The sequence below is a fragment of the Nomascus leucogenys genome, chromosome 21 (genome assembly GCF_006542625.1).
Source record: "Nomascus leucogenys isolate Asia chromosome 21, Asia_NLE_v1, whole genome shotgun sequence".
Taxonomy (NCBI): Eukaryota; Metazoa; Chordata; class Mammalia; order Primates; family Hylobatidae; genus Nomascus; species Nomascus leucogenys.
This window is the reverse complement of record NC_044401.1, coordinates 40,266,874-40,282,861: the sequence shown is the minus strand read 5'-3', so window position 1 is coordinate 40,282,861 and position 15,988 is coordinate 40,266,874. Positions and strand designations below refer to the sequence as shown.

Here is a 15,988-nt window from a genome sequence, read left to right as displayed (position 1 = left end):
ACTATATCATATAGACGTATATCACAAAAGAAAGTGACTATTTTTGCTACATGCACACACATGCACACATAAGTTTTTACTTTATATGTATAATATTTATCTTTAATTTTTGAGATACAGGCATTAATTATTGCTTTAAGTAGAAAAAATGCTGCCAAGTTGAGTTTAAAAAAGTAAATTAATACAGATATTTTGAGCCTGCCTTTTTATTGATTGTAAATTAGTTGTTAACCTTCTTTGAACAAAATGGAAGTTATTAAAAAATTAATGCCAACTCTCTTTGTGTAAACACTTTAACCTCTATTTCTGGGCTAAAGGCAGACTTGGGCCATAGGGGTTAATGCATTTTCACTGTATCACTGAATTAAAGGGTATGCTTGAGTAGTCAAGATTTCTAGTAGTGTTTGAAAGAAGCAATTAAAGGTGGGTGCTTGATGATGTCAAACAAACTTTGAGCCCTCTGACAGGCTTCTGAGTAGTCTCTCTGAGATGCCAGCTCCTGAGGGCTTGTCTGCAGCCAAGTGCACAAGGAGAAAAGGAGATGATGGAATTTGCCTGCACATTAATCTCATTTTAAAGCAACTTATTAAGGGTAAAAGGACAAGGGTGGAAAAGATGAGAAGCACGCCTGACCAGAAAAGACATTATTTAAAATTAAAGGAACAAAATTAAAGGAATAAAATGTGGTGATGATGATAATACCAAGAGTGAGTTTAGCAACAATATGTAGGTTTATGAGGAACCCAAAAATAAAAACGTTGTTCTTTCCCTATAACATGACTGTTCTTAAAGGGAGACAAAAGTGGGCTTTCCAGTAGTTCACTCATACAGTCAAGAGAGTTTCTGTAGGCTGTATTCCTTTGTGTCTCACTATTTTCTTTTCAGTACTTAATGCAAATGAAAAAAATAATGTGATGAATACTGTGTTCTTCTAGGCCAGCTAATTGGTAGCTGAATCTTTATCTTTTGAGAAGTAGAATATTCCAGCACTCATTAAAACATACCTACCACAGCTAATGTCATACTTGTATCTCCACACAATGACAAGGAGATGCAGTTAAGAAGCATTACCTACATACTTTTCTTTTAGCATTTGCAAGTAATAACAAGTGCTACATTTTAGTTCAACAGCTATAATAAAATGCAAATTCTTTTACTCTTTCACAGACCATATTCAAATGAACATCCCATTAAAATCCAACCTCGGCTCATTATATTTAGTTTGTGAGTGATGCTTCTTAAATGCAAAGATTTCTAATGACTATAATGTGTGCACAGCCACATTTGAAAGAATGGCTCTTTCTACAACGGCTATCCCCATCATCCCTCTGTGTAATAGAAGACAATTGTACAGAGATAATATGGCAAAGAATGTCATGCCAGAGCAATTTGAAACTTAAGTTAAAATACATAATGGCATTTAAAATCAATTAAGATAGTGAAATGGCAGTAACATCCAGGCGCTAATGATTTACCTGAGAATCAATCGAGAAGGCTTGACTCATCAACACACTTACAGTCTGAACCCAGCAGATATAATATTCCATGAGCGACTATATTTCATCAACAATTAGACTCATGTTCATCACAGAATATTAATTCTACATCTTCTGCCTTGTCTGACTTTGTTTGGTCATCAGTTTCTCTTCCCAGTGTGACTTTTCCTTTACCCCTAAATTGACGAGAATGAATGTTGTTTGCAGTATAAGCCAGCCATAAGGCTTGATCACACAGAATTTTGGAGTTGCCTCTTTTATTGATCTTGGGGCTTTATTCAAAATATCATCATAGAATCTTCTGCGTTTTGCATTTGTAAAAGAGAACTCTTGAGTATATTATCAACTTTTTCTGAAAGTCTTTTGCCACTCTTCTGTGAATAGCAGAACCATTTTAAGTGATCGATGAAATGGCAAATTTTAATTGTGATAAAAAAAGTTATGAATTATGATATTTTTATGTTCTGTTTCAGCTTGAAATTGCGGTCACTCCATAGCCACTTTTTTTTTAATGATACTTTATTCATTGTTCCACTACTGCAATTTACATATAAGTGAATATTGAAGTTTTTAAATGAAGAAATTTACCTTCAAAACATTTCTTTTTCTGGCCGGGTACGGGGGCTCACACCTGTAATCCCAGCACTTTGGGAGGCTGAGGCAGGCGGATCACCTGAGGTCAGGAGTTCGAGACCAGCCTGACCAACATGGAGAAACCCTGTCTCTACTAAAAATACAATGTTAGTCAGGCGTAGTGGCACATGCCTGTAATCCCAGCTACTCGGGAGTCTGAGGCAGGAGAATTGCTTGAACCTAGGAGGCAGAGGTTGCAGTGAGCTGAGATCGAGCCATTGCACTTCAGCCTGGGCAACAAGAGCAAAACTCTGTCTCGGGGGAAAAAAAAAGTTATTTTTCTTCTTCACTTTTTTCCATGTCTTTCAAAAGAAAGAAAGTGTGATCCCTTATCGTCTTATTGCTTATTTACTTGGGTACGTTTTATTCATTGAAACATAGTTTATTTGAGACAGAACAGTTTGGCATTACTGCTTCTCTTGAGTTTTGTGAGATTCTGAATGAGTTCTGTTCTGAGTCGTTCATAAACAACTTAGATATAGTAGAGCCCCACCATAAAATGGAGTTAAAGAGGTAAGAGTATTATCACGGAGGAAGAAAAAGAGAGGGGCAATTTTTTTATCAGACAAATTAACATTGAAGTGCATAAATATTATTTTAAAAGCCCTTTGGATCAATGTTATGAGTAACATTATATGCGTTTATTTCAATATTTTATGTATACATATGATTGACTCTAATGCATAATTTAGACAACAAAATGATTCATCTAATTTTAAGAAATTAAACATTGCCTGGCTGTCGTTGAGTAATTATTCTACAAATTGACTGAAACAATTTAATTGTCTCCCTTCTATGCACACTAGATTTCTGACACTGGCACTTATACTTGTGTGGCTACAAGTTCAAGTGGAGAGACTTCCTGGAGTGCAGTGCTGGATGTGACAGGTGAGGACTTTGTGAATTAGGAGAAATCTTGAGCCCCTTTTAGTGATAGCTCAATATCAAATAATAAGGGGAGATCAAAGTGTTTGATTCACTGAATGTAAATTTAAGTCTTTACATTCAATGCCATTTTTTAATTCATGCATGAATTTGCACATACCGTTACATTTGTGGAATTTAATACACTTGTCCTTGATAACCTTGTTATTTTATTTCCTCTGAAGTGTAAGGAATTCTAATGATCCTGTGTAAAAGCACAGCTTACTTTTATTAACATGTAGAAGAAGCAAATATTCACGTACATACTTCTGATTCATGGAGATGAATTTCTCACTGTCTAGGTCAAGTCTTTTAGTAGACTGCTTCCTTCTTTTAGGCAGTATTGTCAACTTATGCAATCAGGAATGAAGTTTTTTCTGTCTGTCCTCTATAGAATCTGGAGCAACAATCAGTAAAAATTATGATTTAAATGACCTGCCAGGGCCACCATCCAAACCGCAGGTCACTGATGTTACTAAGAACAGTGTCACCTTGTCCTGGCAACCAGGTACCCCTGGAACCCTTCCAGCAAGTGCATATATCATTGAGGCTTTCAGGTATGGGACAATTCCTTCTTTCTCCATTGGGTTTTTGCTTTAGCTCCTTTATTCCAAAATGTCACCTGAACTATCTTGCTGTTTTATTAAAGACATGTCCAGTGAATGCATTTTAAGAATTGATCTCTTCTTTCTGACTTTATTCAAGAACAGAGTTAATTTTTTTTAGTTTACAACTTAATTATAAGATTTAAATATGCATTATTCATGCCTAGGTCTATGGGGATCCAGTCCATAACATAATCACTTAGCTCCATTCTTTACCCAGACCATTGTAGGGATTTAAGGTGAGAATTTAGGCATCTGAACTGGGTAGAAAATAATTTAATTAGGCATAGGCACAGGCACTTTTTAAAGTTATGCCACATTTATACAAGCAGGGGACTCTGGCATTTATATTCCTAATAATTAGGGCAGAACTTAAAATAATCCCAGTGTTTTTATACCATATATTACATACATATATTAGATACGCCTGAGAGAAAATTAACAACAATAATTAATAAATTTATTCCATGTGCTTCTAGTTGCTTAATGGAAAAGATGTTTCCACGTGTTATCTGAAATAATTGTTGCCAATTTAAAGATTTAGATGTAAATTAGCAAATATCAGTATAAAATTATGAGAATTTGATAAAATGCTTACACAAATGGTAAAATATGCTTTCACATTCCCTTTCAAATGTGCTTCTATGTGGCAGTATAAATTTTAATGGATAACCACTGTTTTTTTTAAACATTAGGATAAATGATCACTTTCTTATAAGGCTTCTGTAATCATTATTTAAGGTAATGCTAGGTACTTAATTTTCAAATTTCAAAATACTACGTTTCCATAATTCTTATGCGTGGACAGTTAAGGATATCAGAAAAAATAAACTGACCACCCTGAAAATTACATTTTCCCCTTCTTCTGAGCAAAAGTGGCATTTTACCTTAGACAAACTGTTCTAAAATGGCATCCATCTGTGGCTGGCTATAAATGGGTCCTCACACACAAATTCAGAGAGATTTCACCATTCTGAGATGAGAAATCACAATACTGTGTAATGTACGATTTTATGAAAAATGTAACCAAGGGAAAATATTCATTACCTGCTTCCTCTCTTCTTTTACAGATATGTAGTTTTAGAAGGCTCTATTATAATATTGCATGTGGAATTGATGCAAAAGAAAACACACCTTGTAACAGGAAAATGTATTGGCATAATTTACTCTGTAGTCCATTTATTCTTTCTGCAGGTTAATTCTTTTCAAGGTATATATATATATACATTTACGAGGACCATACTTATTGTATAAACTTGATGTTGTGATCTTGGCCTCTGTTCCTTTTACAGGTATTCATTTAGTGGGCTGCTGTGCATTAGCAAAGGGCTGTCACATCTCCTGGGCTGAGTTTAATTTTGTTGTGCATGGCACTTTCGTTAGGTGGGCTCGGCTTTGTTGTTGAATAAATTGAAATCATCCAAATGTTTCATTTATTGGGCTGAACACTTCAAGTGTTGTGTGTGTGTGTGTTTAATTTTCAGCCATTAACCTTTGTCATTGATACCCAACTCCATTTCCAATCTTCAAATGACTGTTCTTTAAATGAAATTTCTGTTCGTGTTTCAGCCAATCAGTGAGCAACAGCTGGCAGACCGTGGCAAACCACGTAAAGACCACCCTCTATACTGTAAGAGGACTGCGGCCCAATACAATCTACTTATTCATGGTCAGAGCCATCAACCCCCAAGGTCTCAGTGACCCAAGTCCCATGTCAGATCCTGTGCGCACACAAGGTACTTTCAATAGCTGTCAACAAGACAGGTTCTAGGCGGAAACATCAGATATTTAAGAACAAGGGGATTGATGAGGAAATATAAATGTGCTTGCATTGCTTTGTATGATGGCTCACTAGGCTTTATCCAGGGAAGGAGAAGGTAGCTTGCTGTTTACCTTGGTGAGATGTGTTCTCTTTCTGGAGTTTTCGAGTTTATTCAGCAAAAAATAAACAAAATAATTGGGTACCTCTATGTAGAATGAATTCATTAAATTAGAGCTTCACTATATTTCAAAGGGAGGAAAATATTTCTCCTTCTTTAAAATTAATTACACAAACAGAAAAGTGGTCTTTAATGAACAAATACCCAAATAGAGGTATAAAAATTATGTCCTATTGTTTCGGAATTCTGTTTTTATAGTGCAGTGGTTCTCACAATATGGTTCCTGGGTAAGCAGCATCTGCATAGCCTACAACTGTTAGAAACACACATTTTCAGGCTCAAATTCAAACGCTCTGAGGTTGGGGCCCAGTGTTTGTTTTAACAAACCCTCCTTGTGATGCTGATGTATAAGTTTTACAACCACTGCTACAATGAATTTCGTTAAATCAGATGTTTAAAGGAGCAATTTATTACAGAAAGCAGGAAATCAAGTTTTCTTTCTAAAGAACTCAGTTCTTTTGACTATAATGTAAAATACACACAGAATATTAACATATAATTTCAAAATGGAAGATTTCATAATTTTATCCTTATTGCCTGTCTCTTCAAACTGAGAAGTCACTGGAGTCTGAGGTTTAATATACAATGCTACATTAGTTTCCCTTCTGACAAGTAGGTAAAAGAAATTAATAAAATAGAAACGGTAATTTTATTATTTGTTATAACCTACTTCCCACAGGGCTCTTCAGAAAGGGTTAATTATTTCTTATTTGTAAAAGACTTTGAACAAGATATAATTCAAAGTAGTATTTTTATGCAATGAAAAGCACCATACAGCCATAAAATATTATTATAATTACAATGTAGTTCAGTGATAGTACCTAGCATGCTATTATAACGGAGAAGGGCACCTGAAAGAAATCGAGTGAAATAAAGTCACCACGTGACTTTGTAACGTTGCTGACATGATGACAGTCAAGGGAGGAGGGAATGCCATTTTGCTATTGTTCTCTGAGCAGTAATGTGATTAATTTTCCATGATGATAAAGGGCTTGTAGGTAAAGAACCTGTCTCTTGAGAAAGAAAAAGCACAACAAGGAATTTGAAAATCTGAAATTTGAACCTAGTTGTATTTTACCTTCCTTAAATCCGATTGCTTTTTACTGTGTTTGAATTAAGTGTGTAAATTTTATTATTGAGCTTAAAATGGAAGATGTGTACAATTTTAAGTCAAGAAATTGTAGTACCGTGATCATTTATACCTTTGTGCATAGAAATAGTTTTTGTGTGTAGCCAATGAAGGTAGAGAGAGATCAGAATGGAAAGGTATTTGGTGTGATTGTATCTGGCAGACCTTTTCGATCATTCGATAACTATGCTAGTCACTAAATCTTGACTCATAAAATAACTCTCAGTGAAAAGGTCAAGAAAGATTAATGAGAAGTTGTTTGTGGTCTGGTTTGTTCCAATGGAAAGAATATATAGAGTGAAAGACTTCTGTGCTCTTAACAAATACTTAATAGGAAAACCCATGTGTTGTGTCTGAAAGTCAGGATTATTTTTGGATACCACACTTTCAGCAGCTTTGCAATCTGCAAAGCACTTCGTCTTTTTCAAAGAACACTTTGCACTGTGAACTCTTATTTTTCAAAGGTATTAAAAAATAGAGAATCTAGAAATCTTTTATTTCATTAAAAGTACAAATACTTGCATTATCAACATCCAAACAGAACATACATATATAGGCATAGATTAATGTTATTCACATAAAGGGACTTTTTTCCAAATTAAGTAAAACTTCATTTTACTGTTTATGTTAAAAATGAAAAAAAAAAGTAGAACTGGAAAAACATTACCTAAGTATTATTCTCAATTATTTATGACCTAATTTAAGTTAGTGCTCCCCATTTAAGTAATAGCTGAGAAATTTTCTTAAAAATACTTTTGCGAGAGTGCTCATGCATTGTAGCCTGAGATAATAAGAAAAAACAGGATTAAGAAAATAAATAACTTTAAATTGGACTTCCTTTCTTAAATACAGTAGTTGGAGAAAATTCAACAACATTGTGTACCAGTTTAAAAAGTTAATCTGAATATGTGTAAAATTCAAGTTTAATATCAATTTGATGGACTCAGCTGCCTATAATTTATCATTTTTTCTTAATGGACACAGCCTATACTTTATCCTTTTTTCTTAATGGACCGAGAATATAAACCATCGTATAGAGAAATAGAATAGTTCTTGGGAGACTGATGAATAAGGTGGCATAACAATATGTGACTGAGGGTATAATATTTTAAAAATCACCTTTCTTTCTTCCCTTCTCCCCACCACTATTCCTAAAAATGGCTGCATGACCTCGTGTCAGGTATTAGAGTACTGCTCAAAATGTATTACTTTAGAACATGTTATCAGTATGACAACTATTTCTGTCAAAAGTATCTTTGCAAATTTGAGGAGCTGTTTCCCCTCTTCCCCCAACTCTATTTACCTTTAATGACAGAATTCACTTTCCTAGTCCACCATTACTTCTCCATCCATGCTCCCAGACTGAAGTAGGTCAAGGAGAAAACACAACCTGCAAACTGGAACAAGGGATTAACAGGTCCCTTTCATCAGTCTTTAGATATATTCCAATTTACAAATCCAGAAAATCATTCCATGCACCAACATCTGTACAAAGCTGATCTTTCTAGAGATCTTTCTAGACTTCTGTAGAGAAGTCTTACAGCACATACTTTATCCTTTAGTAAGAAAATAAGTGATCTTATACAACATGTGTGTCTGCATTTGAATGCGGATGAGGGATTATAAATACTCTTTTATTAATATATTTTTAGTAAAGATCAATATCATCTCTCATTATGTCCTACCACAGTGGTATATTTTTATATATGGGCTTAAATTCTTTTTGTCACAAAAGAGTTTTAGTTTTGTTTCCCTGTAATTAGTTCTAAAGACATGATGTTGATTTACATAAAATAAATTGTAATTTTAATAAGAATTTTTAAAAATTGGGAATGATTATCTTATCTAACTGCAGATATCAGCCCACCAGCACAAGGAGTGGACCACAGGCAAGTGCAGAAAGAACTAGGAGATGTCCTTGTCCGTCTTCATAATCCAGTTGTACTGACTCCCACCACTGTTCAGGTCACATGGACGGTAAGTTTTCAAAGGCAGTATTAATAGTAATCTCTTCTCCTTAGGGAAAGCAAAACATGGAAAATGCAAATGAACAAAAAGTGATAATAAAAATTCTCACCATTTAAAATCAAGGTGTAATCAATGACAGTAAAGAAAATCAACAAATTAAAAAGTTACTAGAATAAACATAGTAAGAATAGATTGATTATTATATAAACATGGCATATTCTGTCTTCTGAATTTTCTAACAGCTTTCTTGCGATATAATTAACATACCATAAAGTGAACAACTTCATGATTTTTAGTGTATTTAGAGTTTTAAAATTATCACCAAAATCTAATTTTAGAAAATTTCATCATCCCCAAATGAAATCCTGTGCCTGTTAACAGTGATTCTCTCATTTCCCCTATCGTAGCCCTGTGTAACACGAATCTACTCTATGTTTTTGTAGATTTGCCTATGCAGGACCTTTCATATGAGTACGCAATATATGGTCTTTTGTGTCTAGCTTCTTTCACTCTGCATAATGCTTTTGAGGTTCATCCATGTCGTAGCGTGTATCAGACTTTGTTTCTTGTTGTTATCAAATAGTATTCTATTTTATGGATACTTCACATTCTGTTTATTCCTTCATCAATTGATGAATGCTCGAATTGTTTCCAGTTTTGTCTATTATGAATAATGGTGCCATGAACATTTGAGTACAAGTCTTTGGGTGGACACATGTTTTCATTTATCTTGGTATAAACCTACAAATTGTTCAGTAATATTGGTAATTCTCCATTTAATATTTTGATGAACTGCCGAAATGCTTTCCAAAGTGGCTATAGCATTTTCTATTCTCACTAGCAATGTTTCAGTGTCCCAGATTCTCTCAAATCCTTGCCATTTTTTTCCTCACATCCTTGCCAACACTTATTATTATCTGCCATTTGGATTATACCCATTCTGGTGGGTATGTAGTAGTATATAATTGTGGTTTTGATTTGCATTTCTTTAATGACTAATCATATTCATCTTCTCATGTCCTAATTGAACTTTTTTTTAGAGAAATGTCTATTGAAACTCTTTGTCCATTTTTGGACAAAGAGTTTGTCTTCTTATAGACTTGCAAGTGTTTATCTACTCTATTTTGTTTGTCTTCTTATTATAGACTTATAAGTGTTTATATAGTCTAGATACAAATGCCTTATCGGATATGTAATTTGCAAACATTTTCTCCCAGTTTGGTTACTGTAGCCTTGTTATGTAGTTTAAAGTTGAGTGGCATGAAGCCTCCTTCTTCCTTCTTTTTCGCTTAGGATTGCCTTAGCTATTCAGGCTTTTTTTGTTATTGTTCCATATTGTTACTCCTTAAAGCAAACTACATAATCAGTCAAATTATTGATTTATGAGTACAAAATTGGGTTACATATATTTTAAAAATAAGACTAAGTTTATAATGTTTTACGAGTAATTATGATTATTTAGGATTACACTTTCTTATTCCAGTTTTGACATAATTTTGCATAGATTTATTCTATTTTCTGCATATATTGGTTTCTATTCTTCTGTTCCCATGAAGGGAACACAATTACATTATCATTTTTACAGTGGCACAGTAGGGGGTATTATCTGCCATGCCTTTTCTATCTTTCAGTACCCTTGAGTAGATACACAACTAACAAAGCCAAAGGAACATTGTATTTTTCACAGAGTAGTATTTTTCCTCATTCTCAATTGAAAAAAGTCTCTGTTCTGTTGAAAGTTATAAGGGGGGTTCTTTTAAAAGCTGCATCTAAATGTGGGAATTCTTTGGGTAAGAATCAAAGTCATTATCTTGATGAAGTTAATCACTTTAAAGTCACTGAGTTTCAAGAGTAAATAGCATTAGATCAAAATTGCATGACAGTAGACTGGGAGTTCTTCCAGGAGGGGGACATTGTCTGTTCATCTCTGTACCCCAAGAAGCTATCATTACTAGTTTGCACATCTATCCCCGTCATGGGCTGTAACTTCTGTGAGGCTACAGCCAATTGCTTTCATTTCTGTTTTTTTCAGAGCAGAGTGTCTGTTATGAAGTACTCTTTTAATAACTGTTGGTTGAATGATCAAATCAGTTGTTTTCATACATTTTACACTTTTTTTAATAAAAGAAAGAATTCAGTTAATATCACGGCCATATTGTTCTCTATGACTTTGTAGTTGCACATGACATAAGTATGCATTTGAAAGAGGTAAATTAAGTGAAATAAAGTCAGACTGGGGTGTGTCCAGTGGTCAAATAATTTGTGTAGCTCTTTTATTGGTGTAATATTTTTGATTTACTAACTGCATGTGTTATTTAAATTATCAAAATGTTAGCATTTGCTTTGCAGAAGTGTTGGGGTTGCAGGGAGAAATAATCCACCATATGATTAGGTTTTGGGCCAGCTGAGGAAGTTTCCCAGTGGTTGGCAGGATTAATGACCAAAGGCACAAGACATAACTACTGGAGAGACCATTGGCTGTCCCCCTCCTCACCAGGGTAAACTTGAAGCAACAATAGTTAGCAACAGCTGCTTTCTAAAATGGCTGCTTTTAGAATGAGTGTGGGCAAAAATGAGAAGAAACCTGCTGTTCCACAAAGAAAAATAGCAATAAGTCACTTACAGAAAAGTGATTATTCTAGCTTTACTTTTTGTCTTTGTTTTGTTCAAGGACAAAAAGAATTACATACTCTTTGCCCATTAAGCATTATTCCACAGAGATTGAAAAGAGTGCTTCGACAAACTAGAATTTCAGAAGTCTGCTAAAACCAGATCAGACCCTTAGCAGCTAAATCCATCAAAGAAAATTCACTTTGAATTTTTGCTTTATATTGAGTTGTTATGTTGTTTCGTTTTGTAAATGGAAAAGGTAAATATGAAGCATCACACTTAAACAGTTTAAGTAGAATGCTGACTTTAGGGCCACATATAGGCCCTCTTCTTTTTTAGCCTGTTGCTTCCTGAACAATTATATTTTATCATTGTGCATCTCTAAAGCCAGCAAAATGCTTTCACTTATATCAGTCATTTGATTGTTTCTGTGCCCTTGAGATATGGGTATTATGTGAGCAAATTAAGTAAACTGAGGTTCAGAAAGTTTAAGAGGTTGACGTCTAATTCAAATTGAGACCTATGGCTGGAAGCCCGAAGTTCTCGTAATCATTTTACTTTTTCCTTAAGACAACTCTTTTTTTATTCATGTTTCAGAAAATACTATTTTAAAAAAAATATATAAACCCATGAATCTGTGGTCAGACTCTGATTGTAATCAACTCTAAAAGAAAATCCTCTTTCTTATAATCAGAATGTTAATAAAACTCGTAACAAACATATGGCCTAACTTGAAAATGACCACCTGTCAAAATGAGCTCCAAAATTTAGTGGGGTAGAACACACATCCAGTAAAAATCTCACCTATTTTTTTAAAGTAAATGTTCAGTGTTTTCATTTCTGCTTCCACCTGTAACAACAAATTTCCTCCTGAAAAAAAAAAAAAATGCATTGCCACTGCACACAATCAAGTTAAACTATTTAACTATGAAGAAGCCCCATACAATATACTGGCTGACGATAGTGTACACTGAAGTGTGCAAAACAATGTTTTGTAGTAAACATTAGCTTCATAAAGTCCCTAAAACACTTAATTAATGAAAACCAAACATGGATAAAATCAATTTACCCTGATTTACAGACTCCCTTCATCTGGAAACAGCTGCTTAATGTTCTTCTTAAAAACACAGCTTGCTTCTTTCAGTATTAACAAGCTATTATTGTGAGTTATGTCTTCTTTCAGTATATAAATTCACTTAAAGCAAACGCAGAGAAGTTTATAAAATGCAAACTTAATGTTGTTTTAACATATACTGCAGGGGTTTTTTTGAACACTGACAGTTTTGATGAAAGTCATCTCTCTTTGGCTCTCATAAATTTAACTTTTCGCCTCTTGGTTGCCTTATTTCATAGTGTCAGAAAAACTCCTGCTTTTCAAAAAATGTGTCCAATGGTAGAAACATAAACTGGTAGCATGAATAAGGACTTGCCGATCACCAGCTTCCATGTTACACCTGGACTCAGTTTTTTTTTATCTGACCTCATACAAGTGTAGCACTAACTTCAGAAAGTCTTTGAGGGTGAGAAAGCTTTCAGGTGGGTGAAGGAATTCATACTTGTTGAGACTTATCTGGGAAACTGGAATTAGCCATACATAGAAACACACACACACACACACACACACACACACACACACACACACACACCTCTCACTTAATTTAGGGAGTTTTCTTGTTTGGACATTCTCAATATTTCCTTTTGTTCCACTGTATTCTTATTGAGGCTCTGCATTTTTAACTTTCTAAAGCCAATATTTTTAGCTAATATTCATTTGCTGCCCTCAATTAAAAATAAATAAAACAATACTGCAACTAAAGAAGAGATGTTAGTAGTTAATACATGAAAGAATACGTTTTGTTTATAACCTGCCGACAAATTTCAACATTTCAACAAATGTTGAACATTTGTTTATGCTTTTTTTTTTTTTATGATTGTTAAGTTGACCATGGTTCAGTCATTATTAGACCACTCCTACCTTCTACCTGGACTCCATCTTCTCACCTCAGCTCATGAGGGCAGGGGCTGACTCTATTTTCATTGTCCATTTTATCCCCAGAGCGCAGCAGAATTTCTGGCACCTGTGAGTAGGAACCCAAAACATGTGTTTTGAATGAGTGATGATATTAGTGAATAGACAAAGGATGAGATTGGAAATCCCTGACAAAGGGCATATTGCATATAAAGCCACATAGAAGGGAATTGTTGGATGCAGAAAAAGGGTAAGCAGAGGAGACATAAAGCTAGAGATGTTGGCAGGTCTGGCCTTTGAGAAGCCCTTGTGCTAATCCAAGGAGTCTGAATTAATTAGGTTGGTATCTTAGATACTGTGAGGTATTTTAAACAGGAGAGAGAGTTCTTCCAATCTTCATTTTGGAAACAATCTTGGGAGCAATCTGAACTCTAAACGGATAGAAGTTATTAGAAGCAGAGAGGTTAGCTAGAAAGTCACGACATCACTCAGGTGATAGTTATGAGGACAGAAATAGGGATGAATGAAAAGAGGACAAATTCATCGTGATGTCTAAAATACTTTCCTTTAGTTTCAAATGCCCTTTACTATGTTTTTCAGGTTGATCGCCAACCCCAGTTTATCCAAGGCTACCGAGTGATGTATCGTCAGACTTCAGGTCTGCAGGCGACATCTTCATGGCAGAATTTAGATGCCAAAGTCCCGACTGAACGAAGTGCTGTCTTAGTCAACCTGAAAAAGGGGGTGACTTATGAAATTAAAGTACGGCCATATTTTAATGAGTTCCAAGGAATGGATAGTGAATCTAAAACGGTTCGTACTACTGAAGAAGGTCAGTATTCAGATTTCTAATATAAATCAAACTTATGATGAAACCAATTTCTGTTACAGTACCTATTTATCATCTTTCTTAGAAGAATGGAAAGATATCACCTAAAAGTAAACTGAGGAAGTGTTGTTTTCTCCTTTTTTTCTGAGAATTCTATAGAATCTGACAAACAGAAAAAAGGACACTAATGTAATTTGAATTTTTCTTAAGTAACCATTTGCACCAAATCTTATGTTTTTAAGTTCACTTGAATTGGATTATTAAATATTCCCCTATATTTTGTGTAGATTTAGTTCATTTGGATCATGAAAGACAGACTACTGGAAATTTGAGAACACAGGCTGTTCATTGTGACTACTCTTTTTTTGTTATGGTTAAGTGTGACATTTTCTTTTATTAGCCACTTTCTCCTGTGGGCACTGCCAGTCAAACCCATGATTTCTAATCAGGAAGGGCACTTGCGTATTTGCAGTAGCTTTCCTCTTAGTGAAGTTCCCTCGTTCTCCCTACTTTGGACCTTTTCTTACCTAAAGGTATGTTAAAGTCAGTCTGTGATGAACACAAGCTTTCCACCAGTTCATTTAGTAGTATCTCTTTCACTAAACAAAAGGCTTATAATAAATGTTGTCATTAAAGTTAAAAAAAAAAAGGAGATGCCAAATGAAATAAATCCCTCCATTCTGCTTTTGTATTAATTTTCTGCTCACAACTCTTGTAAAAAGCCCTTTCTCTAAACATATTTCATACAAAATAAGAGAAGCCTTAAAAAAATGTATATAGGTTGCCCACGTTAACATCTATGTGCTTGACCAAAGAGCTCTTAAATTATACATTTCTTACACAACATGGCAAAAATGTCATCTTCCCATTGTTTTGCAGTGTGGTACACTGGCAGGGGCAAAAATGCATATTTAAAAAGGCATCATTAATCTATTTTTAGGATATGTTGAAAAGTTACCAGTAATTATAATAGTATCTTTTCTCCTTGCCAACATGTTTAAAAATAATAATCATGATCATCATATCTTTATTCATCATTAAATTTCACTCTGTGTTGCAAATTGGTAGTATGAATGAGTGGAGCAGGTAACCTTAACACAGAATGCTCTGTTTGAAGCCTATTTCCAAAATCAATTTCACTGCAGTTAGACTTTTCCTCTGGATTCGACATTTGTCCCTGTTGGGTGTACATTCATCTCCAATTTCTGTGGCTATGTGGTGGTAACAAATGGAACTCAGCTGGGCTGTGTCTGGGAATGATGAGCAGTGATTTGGGTTCTTTCACATCTGTAGAAAGAAGCTGAGTCCTGGAAGAACTGACCTGTCAGGAAGCAGGCACGGTGTTCTTGCCGAGCCAGCAGCAAGGTGAATGGGAAACCCATTCTGAAAGTCCTGGTTTTCAATGCAGTTTACTTAATAACTGCAAGGCTCATAGACACGTGGTTGGATTTATGTCATCGTGCCATATTTTGGAGCAATATTGTCACAAAGAGGAATAGAAAAGAGCAGTACTGTGTTAACATGTTGCTGTGTGTGTCCTATAACTCAATGCAAATACGGCTATACCTAGGTGAAATATGTCATGACATATTTACAAAACATGGGATATCTGCTGTCAGGCTTTTAAAATATATTTTAGGATATTTAGGATAGTTTCAAAAAACTAAACCGTGTAGAGCTATGCAAGCGTTGATGATTCTATATAAAAAGCCATTAATACCACCAAATTATTTGATATTTTAAACTGTCAAGAAGTATGTTATGTAATACTATGACTTTAACTACCCCCACGTTTGGTTTTAATTCGGAGACTCACTGAGAATAGATGAATTTTTCCACAAAGTTATTATTTCTTAGTTCTCAGACACATTAAATGAGAGAAGCG

The 15,988-nt window shown here is 34.6% G+C and overlaps 1 protein-coding gene across 7 annotated transcripts in view; it reads left to right on the top strand.

Moving 5' to 3' along the window:
- Nucleotides 1–15,988, top strand: part of ROBO2 (roundabout guidance receptor 2) — a 1,388,177-nt gene that overhangs the window by 1,296,505 nt on the left and 75,684 nt on the right. For all 7 annotated transcript variants that reach the window (XM_030802115.1, XM_030802114.1, XM_030802113.1 and 4 more), the window contains 5 exons: nucleotides 2,936–3,017; nucleotides 3,448–3,610; nucleotides 5,228–5,394; nucleotides 8,583–8,704; nucleotides 13,875–14,106. In XM_030802115.1, the coding sequence (XP_030657975.1) occupies nucleotides 2,936–3,017; nucleotides 3,448–3,610; nucleotides 5,228–5,394; nucleotides 8,583–8,704; nucleotides 13,875–14,106 (766 nt within the window). The remainder of the gene's footprint in view (nucleotides 1–2,935; nucleotides 3,018–3,447; nucleotides 3,611–5,227; nucleotides 5,395–8,582; nucleotides 8,705–13,874; nucleotides 14,107–15,988) is intronic.